This window comes from Lissotriton helveticus, chromosome 5_1, assembly GCF_964261635.1.
Source record: "Lissotriton helveticus chromosome 5_1, aLisHel1.1, whole genome shotgun sequence".
NCBI lineage: Eukaryota > Metazoa > Chordata > Amphibia > Caudata > Salamandridae > Lissotriton > Lissotriton helveticus.
Genome location: NC_136065.1, coordinates 2,060,892,000 through 2,060,911,743, shown reverse-complemented (window position 1 = coordinate 2,060,911,743; position 19,744 = coordinate 2,060,892,000). Strand labels below are relative to the sequence as shown.

The 19,744-nt window shown below is 44.7% G+C and overlaps 1 protein-coding gene across 2 annotated transcripts in view; it reads left to right on the top strand.

Annotated features, from left to right (window-relative positions):
• The window catches only part of LOC144756289 (uncharacterized), a 199,403-nt gene that overhangs the window by 35,912 nt on the left and 143,747 nt on the right, over window positions 1–19,744 (top strand). The window contains exons 2-3 of one of the 2 annotated variants that reach the window (XM_078645951.1): window positions 16,283–16,339; window positions 18,747–18,812. In XM_078645951.1, the coding sequence (XP_078502077.1) occupies window positions 16,306–16,339; window positions 18,747–18,812 (100 nt within the window). In that variant the 5' untranslated portion in view covers window positions 16,283–16,305. The remainder of the gene's footprint in view (window positions 1–16,282; window positions 16,340–18,746; window positions 18,813–19,744) is intronic. The other variant, XM_078645950.1, reaches the window with a different exon arrangement.

Here is a 19,744-nt window from a genome sequence, read left to right as displayed (position 1 = left end):
GAGGGCTATACCGGCTATTGAAGGCCCTCTCCAGCGTTAAAGGCCCCGAGCCGAAGGCGAGGGCCTTTAACAAGGGGGAGGGACTTGAATAGCCGGTATAGGCCAACTACGAAGGGCTATAAGGCTATTAGAACATTCTGCCACTAGAGGGCAGAATGTTCTAACAAAAAAGAACAAAGCCTTGTGGTAGCGTGAGGGGATTGGAATCCCCTCAGGGTCCCTGAAGCCTTTGTTCACAGCCAGAGCTGTGAACAAAGAAACATTGGAATGTTGGAGCTCCAGGCTTATACCAGCCATTATACGCCCGGAGCACTCCATTGTTTTCAATGGAGCTCCCAACATTCCAATGTTCTAATACATTTATCAAACCCATTATCGCCGCTTTGGCGGCAGTTTTCTGCCGCTAAACCAGTGATAATTGTAACGCCGTCCTTGATAGTATGCCCCTTCTTGCATTAAAAGCTGTGCCTCATAAATGGGTTGCATCCCAGGAATGTTCTGAAACTTTCTTTGCTGTTGGCTTTACCCTGTATCCTGATACAGGGCCTCTGGGCGCTCTCTCTTCACTAAGAAATGTCCCTGCAGAACCAAACATTATTGTATATTTCATAGGTTTGAGTGTGTTTCTCAGTAGGCGATGCTTGGAGACCTCGGCTTTTCTGACTTGTTGCTAAAGAGATGCAACATGCGTGAGACTGACTTGACCTCTGCCCTCTTGAATCAGGTGCAGCTTCGGATCACAGCAGTGTCTGTGATAAGAGCACAGAGGGGTGCGAACGGAAGCGAAACACTGCATTCTCATTGCAGGAAACAAATGAATCACTGGTCCACCCTGTTTGATTTGCATTCATTTATTTCAGTTTTTTTGTTTCTGATGTTGACAATTCCCTTGCTTCCCTCCATAAACCGGAAATGGACATGTCACTGTGGCGTACACTTGTCACTTCTCTAAATGCAACGGCAAAAGAGTAGAAAGATGACCAGGAATCTTTCACAATCTCTCAGAAAGGCAGTCCCTGATATGATGGATGGATGGAAGTGGAATGAAAAATTGGGAGGAGGAGGAATGGATGAATGGATGGAGGATGACTGGAGGAGGAATGGATGAATGGATGGTTGGATGAATGGAAGCGGAGTGGATGGAGGAGGAATGGATGGATGAATGGAAGGTGAATGGATGGGGGGAATGGATGAATGAATGAATGGATGGAGGAGGAATGGATGAATGGATGGTTGGATGAATGGAAGAGGAGTGGATAGAGATGGAATAGATGGATGAATGGAAGGTGAATGGATGGAGGAGGAATGGATGAATGAATGGATGGAGGAAGAATGGATGAATAAATGGATGAATGAGGAATGGATGGAGGTGGAATGGATGAATGAGGAATGGATGATCATGAGATATAGATGAATTGATGGAGGAGCAATAGATGGATGAATGGAAGGGGGATAGATGGGGGGGAATAGATGGATGAATGGAAGGGGAATGGGTGGAGGAGGAATGGAAGAATCAATGGATGGAGGAGGAATGGATGAATGGCTGGAGGTGGAATGAATGGATGACTGTGGAATGGATGGATGAATGGATGAATGAGGAATGGATGGATTGATGGATAGATGACTGGGGAATGGATGAACGAATGGATGAATAAGGAATGAGAGGGAGGAGGGATTGGAGGAGGGATGATTATATAATTTCCATTCCTCTATCACCCTCTTCCACCTGCCCCACAGGTAATAGAATTTCACAACAACAGAGACAGCCTTAACACAGCGCCGAAGAGATGTCTTCTTGCTTCTGCTGTTTCATGTTTGTATATCAAAGAGAAAAAATAGAAGCTTTTACTAGTTTTTCACATTCTTCTACCGACCTTGTCACAAAAGTACTGTCCATCTGGTAAAGCATGAGCCAGGAGGCCTTTTTTTTAAATCATGCTCTTCGGTGCAAGTGGAGGGAAGTCTGCACATTGGGCCAGTGACTTACCTCTACCGTAACAAAACACATCCATCAACAGACGTCTCCTTATGAAAACATGGAATACAGAACACTGCAAAGAACAGACTGACACAACATTGACCCTGTTTATATATCTCTTGTTAGACCAGTTCTCCAGGGCTTGTTGCTAAATACCTTTATTCATGAAAACCTGCAGGGCTACTAACAACTGCTTTTTTAGGTTGACGCCTACCAGACAGCGTATAGCCAGACAGCGCAGCTGTATGGCTATGTGAAAGGCATCGTGGGGACTTTCAGAAAGTTGACCCGGGTATGCTTTCCTCTCGTGGCTTGCTACTGACATTGTGGTTTGTTACTCACGTTTTCTGTCTTGCATTTGCTGGCTTTATTTGCTTTAGGCTGTGCAGTTTGAATTCATACCTCCCCATGCTTAGGCCGTCTTTATAGTCGTCTTCCATGAACTCGATTTCCGTCTTAAACAGGCCTTTACAACTTGCTCTTGTCACATTTGCTGAGCATTCAAAAACCGAGGTCAAATGTCAAGCTGTGTTTTCATGGGTGCTTGTTGTTTATTTTGCTTTTGGCTGACTTTAAAGGGAGAGCGTTTATAGCAAAGAGGAATGCAGCGTATTTTCTTCAAGGAGCCTGCTGGTCCCTTTTTTATTTTTTTAAATTTATTTTAACATAGACATCTCAAAGGATATCTCATTCTTCAGCCGCACAAAATATTTGCACATTTTTAGCAATATTTCTCTTCTTAGGTGAGTCCATTTAATTTGTAAAACTACTTTTTTGGGAACAAAGTATGAAATCGCATTTCAGTCTCAGCTTCAGCCTAACATATGGTGATCTTGGGCAATTTACACTGTTAATGGCCCATTCACTGTCAAGCACAGGATAAGATCTATTCACATAAAAGATCAGCCATATTGTAACACAATTTAGCAATGCTTGGCTATTACTTTGATGTGTAAAGCATGTGCTTTATTTATGACATCTGTGGCAACTCGTTTTGGAGAGTTGGATATGTTTAAAGGCATTTTTAATGAAAGCTTTTGCATTTAAGTTTAGCTACACAATAATTATATATTCTGTGTGCAACTATGCCTTTTTTGGGAACACATATATTTCTGGTATAACTGATTTCCTCATTAGTATTTGCAGGCACTAGGATTAAGATTTCAATGGTGCAGCAGGTGTAGTGGCACAGGGGCCTAAGCTCTAGGAAACCCATTGAACACTGATTATTGCTATTTTTTATTAATTAACAAGCAGTCAAGTGCAATTACCTTGCAGGAACTACGGTCAAGATTTGAATGGTGTAGCAGGTGCAGTGGCACAGGGGCCAAAAGGCGTAGGAAACCCACTGAACACTTCTTATTGCTATATTTTACTACTAAACAAGCAGTCACAAGTGCAATTAACTTACAGATACAAAGTGTAGGAAGCAGGCTCTGTATATATTATACCAAAGTAAGTCCCAAGAGGTATAGCAGAGGCTAAAATAGACAAGTACTAACAGCTGTCTTTGTGGTAGTGTGGTCAGCAGTTAGGGTGATCCAAAGGGTGTGTTAAGCATGTAGGTATAAAAAGTTATACTTGTGTTTATTTTGTAATACCAAGCAGGACCTGGCACAGGTAAGTAAGAACACTTTCAAATGCACATCTGTACACAGAACTATGGTTGTGGATTGTATTGTAATCATCAGGTTTGTATTACTTTTAACACAATTTAAAATACAGTGAGATTACTTTCGATTATCCTTGGATTACTTTTCAGTTACTTTTAGGTGATGCTGAGATATCACACACTGGCGGGTGTCACTTACAGGTAAATACAACAATTCTTAAAATAAAGCCTGGTTACTTTTTTTCATACAAAAGTTCAACTTGACACATTTTAGGAACAAAACTTCACAACATTAGTCCTTATGGGGAAAAGAAGGTTATCGGTTTGCAGGTAAGTAAATGACCTGCAAGAATATTTTTTGGGGTTTAGAACCAAGGTTCAGGTAGGCACTCAAATTGAACCACCAGCGGCACGAGGGTGGTTAGTGCAGAGTGCAGTGGCTCAATGTTAGCCCATGGGGCTAAGGGGGCCTTCGGTCGGGGACTGCTTACGAGCAGAGCACTTGGCTGTGGGAGCAAAGCTCCTGGAGTAGAGATTAGCACTGCAGGGGCCAACAATCAGCTCAGGAGCTGCACCACCAGGGGCCAAAGAGTCATTGGGGCCTTGTGGATTCCAATGGAGATCTCCGGTTCGGCAAAGATGCTGCAGGTTCAGGCAGGGAGGTTTCCTGAAGGCGAACACGAGCTGAGAGGTAAGTTAAATCTTGGGGGATGCCTGCACACCGTTGAAGGGACCACTCAAGGCCGTGGGGCTGTGGGTGCAGGGGTGTCTTTTGGAGTTGTGTTCTTCTTACCAGCTCCGGTCATGGTCGGGGGACTCTTTAGGTGGAGGCTGCAGCCATTGGTTCGAACCCTGATGGAGGACGGGAATCACTAGATCTCAGGTCAGGATCACTGGGGAGAACTCATCGTGGTGTTGAGCCACTTGAACTCGGGCCGTGGCCGTCAGGTGCATAGTAGTTCAAAATCGAAGAGCCGCCTGGATCCAGATTCTGTGGGTGAGTCTTTGTTGAGCAAATACGGTGCTCACTGGAGACAGGGTCTTAAAGATGGTTGCAGGGCAGGTCCTCTGGGCTGTGTGGGGCTGCTGGCTGCTGGATATGAAGATGTTTCACTGTAGTCAGGTCGGAGTTGGGACAGGCCGGTAGGACTGGGACCAAAGCAGTTGATGTCCTCTTCTTCATGGGTCTTCACGACTCTTCTGTCCTTCTTCTTTCTTCCTAGAATCGGAGGAGATAAGGTTCATGGTTGCTCCTAAATACTACATTTAGGGACATTAAAGGGGTGTGTATGTCGGGACCAATGGGTCCCTTCTTTGGGGTGGGTACACCCCCCATTATGCCACCTCCCTAATTGGCTGGGTCCCCTCATCTTCAAAATGGAGGGTACTGAGATGTGTGCATTACCTCACCGACCCTGAGGGGTGGGGTAGGCAAAGGAGGACACACCTCTCTCCTTAACTTGGTTTTCCCGCCGATTCTCCCGCCCCAAGTGGGGCAGAACCAGTTGCTGAGGGCAGGAAAAGGCAGGGACAGCTTACAAAGGCGAAAGGCCCTTGAAGCTTCCCCTTAATGGACTGAGCCCATCCTGGGGGAGGAGGCATGATACCTCTACCCAGGATGGCCTTTGTTTCAGCCCCCAGAGAGCAAAGGCTCTCTACCCAGGGGTCCAGAAAATCGGCTTGTGGTTTGCAAATGGTAGGCAGCAATTCAGGAGCCACACCAGTGCTTGTCGTTTTTGCATGGGGCTCTCTAAGATGCCCTCTGAGCGCATTTTACATTAAATCCCACACTAACAAAAGTGTGGGTTAAATGTGCTGAGAGGTTTGCTACCAAACTTCCCAGGTTTTAGTAAAGCCATTATGGAGCTATGGAGTTCGTAATGACCAACTCCCAGACCATATACTCTTTATGGCTTTACTACACTTACAGTGTCTAAGTATGGACTTAGACACTGTAGGGGTACAGAGCTCCTGCCTCTGTACCTTCACCTGTGGGCTAGTGCACCCTGCTAGAGGGGTGACTTACTTAGGCCCCAGGCAGTATGTTGCAGGCATGGCACACAGGGATGTGTGCTACTTTGACTCTTCATTTTTCTCTGCACCAACACACGCAGCCTGCAATGGCAGTGTGTGAGTGTTAAGGTGCAGGGCCTCTAAGGGTGGCACAATAGATGCTGCAGCCCATAGAGGCCTTCCCTGGTCACAGTGCCCTTGGTACCCATGGTACCTTTTACAAGGGGCTTACCTGTGGCCAGGGATGTGCCAACTGTGGCTACACAGTTACAGTTTGGGGGAAAGAAAACAGGCCCTGAGAATCTGATTGGCAGGGATCTAGGGCACATCATGTCAAGTTACATGAGATGTCAGACAAAAAGTGGGGGGGTAACCATGCAAAAAGGGTCATGACTTGAATGGTGCAGCAGGTGCAGTGGCACAGGGGCCATTAGCTCTGGGACGCCCACTGAATACCGATTATTGCTATATTTTACTACTAAACAAGCAGTCAGGAGAACTCTTTTGGCTCTTTTGTAACTATTGCACCCAAAGTAATACTTAACCTTAAAGCATCCCTGCAATAAAAGCTGTAACCTATTGGAATTTTCCGTCTACCTGTAACTTATGTCACATTCAGCGCATTTATATGGCACATGTTCACAGTTTTGTATGGTCCTAAAATGCTTCTGAATCTGGACACACTGACACCTTGTCAAGGGCATTTTCCTTTCTATAACATTAGAACTTCAACTGTTGTAAACACAATATAAATACTTAGGGCCAGATATAGGAAGCCTAATACCGGTCAGTAATGGCCGTAATTACCGAATTTCAGCCGTTACCGACCGGTATTAGTCTTTTCTGATGTAGGGGCCTAATCTAAGGATTCGGTAATTTACCGAATCGGTAATTTAAGGAATCGGTAAATTACTGAATTCTTAAATACCGATTCGGTAAATTACCGAATTCCTAATGTAGGGAGCACTTAAATGAGTGTTTTTCCCATGTTAGGATTCGTTATTTACCACCAACTACAAGTTGGTGGTAAATAACAAAAACCCCCAAAAAAGCAATTTCATGCAAATTATTTCAGTGCCATGTGGCAGACATACATGCCCTTAGGGCATGTAAGTGTGCCACATGTGCACCCATACACAATTGAGGGGTGCAACAGGGTGTCAAAGTGACACCTATCACCCTTCAATGTTTTACCCCTTTGGGCCTCCAGGCCCATAGGAATGAATGGGGAATACCGAATCGGTAAATACCGTTTCGGTAAATACCGAATCTTAACGATTCGGTAATACTTACCAAATGTTTCCCTACATAGCATTTACTGATTCTAAAATACCGAATCGGTAAAATTCAGTATTTTAGAATCGGTAAATGTCCCTCACCTACATCTGGGCCTTAGTACTTACCATATGCCATTCCATACCAAGCATTGTCAAAGCCAATAGGGCTCACCTATGCAAGTTCTATTGGCTTTGTCAATGTTTTATATCCATATTATAGAGCAGCACTAGCTTCAGTGCAGCATAACTGAGAACAAAAAAATCACTATAACGCGGACAATGCTGGCTGTGTCATACAGCATTTATACATTACTTTTATCCATTTGCAACATAGCTAAAGTAACAGTAGCAAAGCCAATAAATCTCAGATAGGCAAGACCTATTGGCTTTGCCACTGTTACTTTAGCTATGTTGCAAATGGATAAAAGTAATGTATAAATGCGGTCTGCCCCCGTCCGTGCCTGGACCGGGCCCAGGGCCAGAAACCCTGGTTCTACTCCTTCTAATGCTAACTCCACAAATAACCAAGTAGAAGTAGAGACCCAAGCAGCACATATCTCCTATAACAGACATCATCCATCACTTAGGTACAACTCTGAGCAGCTCTGGGCTCTAAAAAACCCACTATCACCAGAATGTTGCAAACTACACTTGGAGGGCGAAATTGCACCTTGCCCTAACTGCGGCTTCACAGTTGCTCCAGGGAGCAAACTAACCATGAATAGGGAAAGCGACAAGAGCGACCAATGCCAATCCCAATGCAAAACATTTTCTTTTTTTAGCTTGAACTGCAGGTCTTTACCTAAATATAAATTTGAGATCTTTAACCTACTAATGGATGAAAAGCCTTACGCCCTCTTTCTTACAGAAACCTGGCTCCAAGAGAGTTCAGGTCCGGATATTGCGGTGGCTGTGCCCGACCATTATGCAATAGAAAGAATTGATCGCATTAATAAAACAGGAGGCGGGATTGCTATCATCTTTAAAAAAGAGTACAATTGTGATTTCACTCACTTGCCTAGTCCCAACTGTGAAGCAGCTATATTTAAGCTTGCTCTCATCCCCAATTTTACTTTTTCTGGTATTCTTGTCTATCGTCCACCTGGCTCTGCCACAGCATGGGCAACTGCCCTCCCAGAAATAATAAGTCCCTTAGTGTTGAAGGCTGCCAATTTCGCCCTCATTGGGGACGTTAACTTACATTTAGAAAATCAAACTAGCACACTAACCTCTGAGCTCATCTCTGATCTAGCCTCTTTAAACTTAAACCTGCTAAATTCTGGACCTACACACACGGCAGGTCATCTACTTGACCCCATTTTCACTAACTTCAAGGAAATCAATGTTCTTCCCGCACTACCAATTTGCTGGTTACATCACTATCTGATTAGGTTTTCACTTCAAGTAGCCATCCAGAAGCTTAAGGTCCTCTCTGATCAACCTAAGCTAATTAGGAACTGGAAAAAGTTAGATATTGATACATTGAACATCTTTTTATACCCTCATCTTCCTTGTTCAAAGCAATCTGTACATTCCCTATCTACAGCAGTACAGAATTGGCTTCTGACGGCAATTGACACTTGCCTACCTCTGACCAAATTAAAACGTAAGGGCGAGCGACCTCCCGCCCCATGGTTCACGGAACTACTAAAACAAGAGAAATCTGAATGCAAAACATTTGAACGTAAATGGAGAAAAAACTATTCACCTGAAGCAAAGAAAATTTACAAAAGTAAATTAGCTAAATATCATACCCTCTGTAATAAGGCACGAGCCGACCATGTGTGCTCCACCATCTCGGAGGCTCTTCACTGCTCCAAAATACCGTTCAAGATGGTGAAAGAACTTGCGGGATCTAAAACATTAGCCATACCACCGGACTTAAACAAACAGCAATGCGACACATTGGCCACTTTCTTCGTACAAAAAGTGGACAAAATCTACCAAGGAATTGCAGCAGCACAGAGTAGTTGCCCTCCATCGACAACATTTTCACAGGCCCCTTCGACACACAACCATATTAGCAATTTTGAATTACATGCCCCTCAGAACCCCAGAAGTACTTTGGATAGTTGGCCCAGACTAAACACCATGACTCCAACCAAACTACTTAATACTATCAAATCTGGGTCCCCAAAAGACCCCCTACCCTGCTCCATACTCAAAATGCTTGACCCTCGGTCACTGGACATTATTACTGATCTTCTCAACACCTCCCTACAGGAAGATACTGTACCAGCTACCTGGAAGCATGCAATGATCCACCCCCTGCTAAAGAAGGCTGGAACCGACCCAAATCAACCTTCCAACTTTCAGCCCATTTCTCTGCTACCTGTGTTTTCCAAGATACTGGAAAAACATGTTCATCAAAATCTCACCGAATTTGTCACTGCCCAAGACTTGCTGCCCCCTGTCAATCAGGTTTTAGAGTTGGATTCTCAACAGAAACCACTCTATTAGGAGTCACAGAAAACATTCGCTGCCAGTTGGATAAGGGAGAGACTGTGGCCCTTATACTCCTGGACTTAAGCGCCGCATTTCATACGGTATCACACACTGTATTAATTAACACACTTCGCTTCCTAGGTATCCGCGATTCTGCACTTAATTGGCTCATCTCCTTTCTGACGGAACATACTTTTCAAGTTTTTTCTCAATCCGCCTGCTCAGACTCACATGTCTTTGAACATGGTGTACCTCAAGGCTCCATACTTAGTCCCTTATTGTTCAATTTGTATATGAGCCCTTAGCCAAGGTGGTGGAAGAGTCAGGCCTATCAATGTATTCATATGCCGACGATTCCCAGTTGATTTTTTCCCTCTCTTCTGAGAACACTGATACTTCCTCCACACTCAAAAAAGGTCTTACTAATATAGCAGGATGGATGCATGATAATTTCCTCAAATTAAACGGGGAACAAACTGAAGTCATAATTCTCTGTAAAAATAAAAACCTGTGAGGCCCACACCATTGGCCTCAGGAAATGGGCACGCTCCCATCCCAGTCTCACAGGCGCGCAACCTAGGCATCATCATTGATGACTCCCTCAATATGCACCAGCAGGTTGTAAAAACCTCGGCCACGTGTTTTGCCATCTTAAAGTGGCTAAAAAAGATCTGCTGGATGTTGCCTGAATCAACTAAGAAAACCGTAGGCAATGCCTTGATTACCTCCAGGATTGACGATGGCAATGTGCTTTACCTGGGTTCAAAGAATGCAACCATCCGCAGACTGCAGGGGATACAGAATTCAGCAGCTAGACTGCTATGTAAAATCCCTAGAACCACTCCCACTACCCGATACCTTCGTGACCTTCATTGGCTTAAGGTCGAAAACTGTATCAAATTTAAAGCACTCTGTTTCATGCATAAAATCAATGCTGGAAGGCCCCAAAATATCTTCAATCGTTTGTTCATCCATATCGCCCATCTCGCACTCTCCGTTCTTCCACATTAAAAAAGTTTGTCATCCCCAAAATCAAGCTCTCTCGTATGGGCGGCAAATCTTTTTCTTATCTACGGCCTTTGCTATGGAATTCCCTGCCTTTCTTGGTACGCAATGAGATCAACTACATGAGCTTTCGTAAAGCGTTAAAAACTTGCTATTTAACATCTAGACACTCCTCCTGACCTTAACCCTACTTTAACAACTTCACAAATTCGCGCCGGGAAACCCTTTGTGGGTAGCTGCTGTGTGTTAGAAATGCAATAATAATATTATACAGCAGCACTAGCTTCAGTGCAGCATAACTGAAAACAAAACTTGATCATTAAATCTTGTTTGCTCCTTTAGTTTAATGTTGTTTTGCTGTTGCTGTTCATGTACCACATGCAGTTGTCTGTAAGAAAGGCCTTGCTGCTTGTCCTTAACTTTGAATTTTTGAGAATCAAAAAAGCTTTCTTAAAACTTTCAGAACAGTTCAAGAGTCTTGTTATTCATCCTGGTGAATGAATGAAAGAATGGAATGAATGAATGGAATTTTTATATAGCGCATGGCTACCCGGAGGCATCCCAGCGCTGTGGCAGGGATGAGGAGGGAGGGGAAGGTCCCTAGGGGAAGAGCCAGGTCTTCAGTTGTTCCCAGAAGGTCAAATGGTTGGGTTCCCTATGAATGGAGAGAGATAGAAAATGCCAAAGCTTAGATGACTTAAATGAGAAGAGGCGACCACCTGATTTGGACCTCATGGTGCTGGGTCATCTACTACCCACTTTCATAAGGAGGGGCTTAATGCTGTTGACATTCCGCAAAGTGGCCGAAAAAACCCTCCAAATTCCAGAGAGTACCATGAGCAGCGGATTATTGCTCAGTCACTCATGAACAGGACACCTCAGGCATGCAACAGTGTCATCATCAACCTGTGTCCACACTCACAGCCCAGGATGTTGAAGACACACTTTCACAGGTCTTTCAAGCCATGAAACACAACCCAGAATGCTCGGCAGTCGTGGCTCCTTTGCTAACGTGGAGGAGGGGTGCGCCACCGCTCAAAAGGAAAAATAAAGTGATAATAAAGTATCGTTATTATCATTCTATTTTCCCTATTGGAGTCAGTGGCTCTCGGTGTGGGGCGTGGCTGGCCAGAGCAGGGAGAGGAATGATTTTCACTCCTTAAGTGCGCATGACTGCTTGGTCGACCCTCTCAGGCAAGCCGAACAGTCCTTCACACAATATCTTCCCCACCAGGCTTGCTTTACTCAGCCTGGTGAGGAACATACAAAGGCTTCCAGTCCCTGTCTGAGTGCAGTGGTTCAGCGCTCAGACCAGCAACATTGTGATTGGCTACTGGGAGCCCGGGTGTTTCCCGCTGCCGGCAGACAAAGGAAGAAGAGGACAGAGGAGAGGGACTCCGGCCAACCCAGGTAAGTATTCTTTTTTTTTACTTTTCTTACCGCCCCTCATACCAACTCCCCCACCACTGCCGCGCCTCTACTGATCGGTAGCAGCCGCTACTGGTGCCCGGAGGAGCGGAGATAACAGCACGTCAGGAGGAGACACCGACTGTGCTGTCTGAATCATGATACACCAGAACTTGAGATCACAAGCAGGAGAAACCTGTAAATTACTTGATGTCCACAAGGCACAACGGGGTCCAAACAGGTTTTCAGAGGTACAGCCTGAAAGAATACACAGTGTGATAAAAGGGAGAGAGCTACAACTACGCAGTGTGCAGAGTTACACGTAGGGAAATAAAACACTAAACTAGGGGTAGGCAGAGAGCCAAACATTGTGTTGGTTAGGCCACTGTCTCTGGCCGGGGACACTGTACGTGTCTGTCCTATCTCCCCCCGAGTACTTTTAGCAATGACTCAGGTGCACTTTCACCCACCTATCACCCACCTACCAGAGAGCGCTTTACTTCCATGCACAGATGCCTCTGCTGCCAGGAAGCCAACGCTAAAACATACAAGCATTTACAATGCAATGGTTTCGCCTTTTGAAAAGTTCGAGCTATTGGCATTGTAAATGACAAAAATTTTATTTATGTGTTGGTTCTGAAAATAAATAAATAAATGGCATTGTCATTTACAATGCCAATAGCTTAATCTCTCGCAAATGTGAGACCTATAGCATTTGCAATGCAATAGGTCGCGTATTTACGCGAGTTTGAGCTAATGATATTGCAGATAACAATGCGTTTTATTTATGTTTCAAAAACCAAAACATAAATAAAAGGTCTCTCACACTGCTGTCTTTCACACACTGCTGCCTTTCACACACCATGCTCTCCCACACACCATGCACCCCCTAGAAGACCCACACTGCTGTCTCTCTCACACTGCTGTCGCTCTCACACTGCTGTCTCTCCCACACACACACATGCAGAGAGCGACACACACACAGCCACACACACACATACAGAGAGCCACACACACAGCCACACACATACAGAGAGCCACACACACACAACCACACACACACATACAGAGAGCCACACACACAGCCACACACATACATACAGAGAGCCACACACACACAGCCACACACATACAGAGAGACACACACACACACACACACAGAGCCACACACACCCACCCAGCCACACACACACACACAGCCACACACACACACACACACACACACAGCCACACACACAGCCACAGTTTTCAGTAAGCTTTGATCCTTTTGAGTTAGAAACAATGTATCTACAGATTATGCGCCAGATGTGGGATAATTATGCAAATGGTGCAGCTCTTTATTAAATACAAATACAGTGTAACGTTGCATCGGTTGTGCAATTGCCAGGTGCATTTCTGACCCATTGCTGTATGCTTTGCATTTCCACTTTTTCCTGCACTGGTGGTGTTTTGGAGTTGTTCGACTTCTGTTTTTCACCTCAGAATTATAGCTTTCCTATACACCTCATTCTGCCAAGGTCCTTGTGCTCATCATGTGATACCCTTAGCCGGAACAGCTGAACTCCTTGCAGCCTTATGTAACTACACCTCAGCGCCTGCTGCATTCAGTAATGTTTCTCATCCAAGATGGTTTCTATGACAATGCTGAGTCATGTTTACAAGTTTTTTAAAGCTGCCCCTAACTCGTGGTGCTCTTGTAATCTTATGACTAAGGCTTATGTTCGCTTCCCTTGATAGTGCAGTACACTGACTTCCCAGGGTAACAGCACTTTTCCTGTCTGAGTGTGATCTCTTCCTGATTTTAATGCACGTGGGTGTACTGGCCAATCTATAGCCGCGTAGAATGGGTGGACGGTCTGGTGAGGTGTCGCGTAACATATGCCATGCAATCTAAAATAACGGAACGGGTACACAACAGCGGGAGGGGGGACGGGCACACGGACAGCAGGAGGGGGGACGGGCTCACGGACAGCGGGAGGGGGGACGGGCTCACGGACAGCAGGAGGGGGGACGGGCTCGCGGACAGTGGGAGGGGGGACGGGCTCACGGACAGCGGGAGGTGGGGCGGGCACACGGACAGCAGGAGGGGGGACGGGCACATGGACCAGACAGCGGGAGGGGGGGCGGGAACGGGCTCATGGACAGCGGGAGGGAGGGCGGGAACGGGATAAAAAAAGTATTAAAATATGCCGCTTGGACGGGTACACGGACAGCGGGAGGGGGGACGGAGACTTCTGTTTTAACCTCCGAATTATAGCTTTCCTACCCACCTCATTCTGCCAAGGTCCTTGTGCTCATCATGTGATACTCTTTAGCCGGAACAGCTGAACTCCTTGCGGCCTTATGTAACTACACCTCAGCGCCTGCTGCATTCGGTAATGTTTCTCATCCAAAATAGTTGCTATGACAATGCCGAGTCATGTTTACAAGTTTTTTAAAGCTGCCCCTAACTCGTGGTGCTCTTGTTATCTTATGACTAAGGCTTATGTTTGCTTCCCTTGATAGTGCAGTACACTGACTTCCCAGGGTAACAGCACTTTTCCTTTCTGAGTGTGATCTCTTCCTGGTTTTAATGCACGTGGGTGTACTGGCCAATCAATAGCCTCGTAGAATGGGTGGACGGTCCGGCGAGGTGTCGCTTAACATATGCCATGCAATCTATTATAACGGGACGGGTACACGGACAGCGGGAGGGGGGACGGAGACTTCTGTTTTTCACCTCTGAATTATAGCTTTCCTACCCACCTCATTCTGCCAAGGTCCTTGTGCTCATCATGTGATACTCTTTATCCGGAACAGCTGAACTCCTTGCGGCCTTATGTAACTACACCTCAGCGCCTGCTGCATTCAGTAATGTTTCTCATCCAAGATGGTTGCTATGACAATGCCGAGTCATGTTTACAAGTTTTTTAAAGCTGCCCTTAATTCGTGGTGCTCTTGTAATCTTATGACTAAGGCTTATGTTCGCTTCCCTTGATAGTGCAGTACACTGACTTCCCAGGGTAACAGCACTTTTCCTTTCTGAGTGTGATCTCTTCCTGGTTTTAATGCACGTGGGTGTACTGGCCATTCAATAGCCGCGTAGAATGGGTGGACGGTCCGGCGAGGTGTCGCTTAACATATGCCATGCAATCTATAATAACGGGACGGGTACATGGACAGCAGGAGGGGGGACGGGCACACGGACAGCGGGAGGGGGGACGGGCTCACGGACAGCGGGAGGGGGGACGGGCTTATGGACAGCGGGAGGGGGGATGGGCTCACGGACAGCGGGAGGGGGGACGGGCTCATGGACAGCGGGAGGGGGGACGGGCACACGGACCAGACAGCGGGAGGGGGGTGGGAACGGGCTCACGGACAGCGGGAGGGGGGACGGGCACACGGACAGCGGGAGGGGGACGGACTCACAGACAGAGGGAGGGGGGACGGGCTCACAGACAGCGGGAGGGGGGACGGGCTCACGGACAGCGGGAGGGGGGACGGGCACATGGACCGGACAGCGGGAGGGGGGGCGGGAACGGGATAAAAAAAGTATTAAAATATGCCGCTTACCTGCTAGCAACTCAAGGAAAGTGAAATCACGCAGCCCATCCCTGCAAAGCACACGTTGGAAATGAAACAAACATGCTGACACAAAAAAAAAAAAATAACATCCGCCCACCGCCGGAATGACGTCACAAATGGGCGGAATGAGAAAAAGTCAACGGAACGCCCACGAATCGCCTCGCACAATGACAGACGCCTCTCTCTTCCAATGGCTAGCCTCCATTTATGGAGCTAGCCAATGGAAGACAGAGGCGGAACAAAGCCACAATACTATTCTCAAAAGATTTCGCCTGCGGATCGCCAGGCAAAACCTAAAAAGGGCCCAGAGAAGTGCAACAAAGCCTCCATGCCAGCAGTGAAGAATAGGAGCCCCCTCCTACAGGCCCTGTGCTCCATTTCAGGCCCAGTACCCCCCCCTTGCAGGAGGGTCGGCGGGGACAGCTGTTCAGCGAATGCTGGGAGCTGAGGCTTGTCTTCCCTCACCTCGCCCCATCCACCGGCACTCTGGGCATTGGCTTCGCCAACGCTGGCCTCGGTAGACTGCAGTGGTGCACTGGCAGTTCTGTGGGCAGTGCCTGCTGCATTACATCAGGAATCACCCTCATTCCAGAGGCAAGTACTGAACAGGAAGTAAGGAGGGGGGATGGACTTTTATGTGTGGGAAATGTATGTGATTGGAGGCACAGGGGCCTCACTATGGGAGTCATCACGGCAAGAGAAGGACTCAGTATAATGATACTACCGGTAAGTAATCAAAGGAAATGAATCATTGTTCCCACCCTGTTTGATTTGCATTTCATATTTATAGTTTTTTTGTTCATGATTTTCACAAATGCCCTCGCTCCCCTCCATAAACCGGAAATGGTTGTGTTATTGTGGGGTGCGCATGTCACCTCTCTACATGCCAGAGCACAAGAGCAGAGCAATGACCAGACTACTTTCAGAATTGTCAAAGGGATAGTCCCTGATCTGAGCCCTCTCTCTCTCCTCACTTTACAGGTGCTGATAATGCTGCCAGTTCCATGTGGACCTCAACCACCACCAACGGCGCGACAGGTAATCAAATTTCGGAGTAGTCGAGACAGCTTTAAAATCATGCATCATGGATTTCTTCCATTTGCTGTTTCAAGTTTGTATTTCAAAGGTAAAAAAATCCAAATTCTTCTACCGGCCTTGGCAAATGACGAATATCCAACTGGTAAACTATTAGCTAAGAGGCATCGTGTATTAAATCATGTCCACACGTGCACGTGGTAGGAAGTGCAAACACAGGGCACAGTGACTTACCTCTACATTAACAAAACACAACCATTTATTGTAGAGCTTCAGACATCCCTGTGAAAACAGGGAATACAAAAAGATGTCTTGCAAAAGTACCCACTGCAAAGAACAGACTGACAAAACAATAATCGTGTGACTTTGGAACGTGGCTAGGTCAGACCTTGCGCAATACCATTATTATAATCAAAGTACCAATAATATCTAGTGGGTGCTCGAGGGAACAGTTAGGAAAAGGCCACCCACGTTTCCAAGAGTCCTCTATGACCAAAGATACACAAAGAGCAAATTGCAGAACAAGAGCTCGATCCCGAGCAAAAAGCAAATTTATATCATCAGGAAGTCAATTCAAGAAAATATTAGTCCAAATCTTATATGTTAATATTCTTCTTATTTTCTCATCCTGTTCAAAGCCGTAGGTGTTTAACAAATGGCTCATGACAGCAAATTGGGGTAGCTGATATAGCCGAGATGTAGCCAACAAGTGTTTTGTCTTGGGTATACCGCCCATAGACTTCCTCAGGGCAAGAATAGTTCTGCCAGAATCCAGGCAAAACTTGTAAGTAGTCCCATTCAGCATGGTATCCATTATTTAATTATGACTGGAGCACTCTCCAAAATACGATATATATTTTGCATTTGTATATATAGCATTTTCAGTTAGTACATGATAGCAATCCACAGCATCTACGTTATTTTGCTATTGAAACTATTCCCATGACAAAAAGAGGGGGGATAGAGAAGCTAAATTGCGACACTTGGAGACTAGTTACATACTTGAGTTCGACTCCAAGTCTCCGGGAGGGCTCTATATAACGGAAGATCTTCATACTTTCTTATGAGTGCCAATACCAATCCTCTCTAGCATATAACAGTAGATCTGTCAACCACTAGTATTATGAATTTAGGATGAAATTGTTTTTATGTAAATTTTAAAGAGAAGCTGGATTTTAGACTCTCTTTTTTTGTACTTAGGCATTACCAAATGTATAGTATTTATATATAAAACTTTTTATAAATGGCCTTTTTTTTGGTGAGTGGTTTTAGACATGGGGTAGTTTTTATCTTAGTGTCTCATCTCCGGTCATTTAAAGAAGGGTTTTATATATTTGTTATCAATACTGTTTTTAAGTTTTTTTCTGTAACTTCCATATAAAATTGGTTAACTTCGAGATAGGGTTTGAGCTAAATTAATTCAACAATATATAGCGATTGTTTGCACTCCTGTAAAAACTTAAATTATAAATAGTTCCATAATTACACTTTAATGGCATTTATCACTTTAATCCAAAGTACTGTTGCATAATGTCACTTTAATGATTTGTTTAGAAAGGAAAGAAGCAATTAGAAATTATATCAGTTTTTTGAGGTGTACAAAAAGCATTAGCAAAGAGTGGAAATGTACTTCATTGAATAGATCTCATTCCGTAATGGCCTAAACATGAGGCATATGGTAAACGCTAATAGACGAATAGTATGTGAGGAATCACTGTAATTATAATATATATTTTTTACAATATGCACATACATATACATTTCTTTAACTTGTTTGGAGAATATATGTTGATATGTTTTCATTTCAACGTTTAGGGAGCACTTTTTAGTATTCTTCACAATTTTATCTTAATATATTATTCATGAACTGTACAAATTGGGTCAATATGGCATTCAAGCCGCAATTTCGAAATATTTTACAGCATTGGAGTGTATTTCTACAAACAATATTCATATTATAATAATAGTGAACATAAAGCATGTTATATGTAACAAATATAAAAAATGTATAATGTTGAGATGTCAAAAGAAAACATTTTCAAGCATTTAAGCGGAAGTAAGTAAGAAGGAAGGAGTGAATTTTAGGTGTGGGAAATGCATGCACAGGGGCCTCGCTATGTGAGTCATCACTGCGAGAGAAGGACTCAGAGTAATGCTACTACCGGTAAGTAATCAAAGGAAATGAATCATTGTTCCAACCCTGTTTGATTTCATTTCATTCTTATAGTTTTTTTGTTCATGATTTTCGCAACTGCCCTCGCTCCCCTCCATAAACCGGAAATGGTTGTGTTATTGTGGGGTGCACCTGTCGCCTCTCTAGATGCCAGAGCACAAGAGCAGAGCAATTACCAGGTAATTTACACAATTGTCCCTGATCTGAACCCTCTCTCTCTCTCTCCTCACTTTACAGGTAACGGTTCTGATGATGCTGCCAGTTCCATGCAGCCCTCAAACACCACCAACAACAGCGCGACAGGTAATCAAATTTCGAGACAGCTTTAAAACGTGCGTCATGGATTTCTTCCATTTGCTGCTTCAAGTTTGTATTTCAAAGGAGAAAAAAAATCAAATTCTTCTACCGGCCTTGGAAAAAACGAATATCCAGCTGGTAAACTATTAGCTAGGAGGCATCTTGTATTAAATCATGTCCACACGTGCATGTGGTAGGAAGTGCAAACACAGGGCTCAGTGACTTACCTCTACATTAACAAAACACAACCATTTATTGTAGAGCTTCAGACATCTCTGTGAAAACAGGGAATACAAAAAGAGGTCTTGCAAAAGAACAGACTGACAAAACAATAATCGTGTGACTTTGGAGCGTGGCTAGGTCTGACCTTGCACAATACCATTATTATAATCAAAGTACCAATAATATCTAGTTGGGCTCAATGGAACAGTTAGGAAATGGCCACCCAAGTATCCAAGAGTCATTTGTGACCAAAGGTATACAAAGAGCAAATTGCAAAACAAGATCCCGTTCCCGAGCAAAAAGCAAATTTATATCATCAGGAAGTCAATTCAAGAAAATATCATTGCAAATCTTATACGTTAATATTCTTCTTTATTTTCTCATCCTGTTCAAAGCCGTCGGTGTTTTACAAATAGCTCATGACAGCAAATTGGGGTAGCTGGTATAGCCGAGATGTAGTCAACACGTGTTTCGTCTTGGGTATATCGCTCATCGACTTCCTCAGGACAAACGTGAATTCAAGAACAGTTCCGCCAGAATCCAGGCAAAACCTGTATGTAGTCCCATTCAGCATGGTATCCGGTTCTTGATCACGACTGGAGCACTCTCCAAAATATGATATATATTTTACGTTTGTATATATATATATTTATATATATATATACATCCACTCCGTTTTCTCCTTAGTGCCTCCACGCACAAACAGGATCACAGAC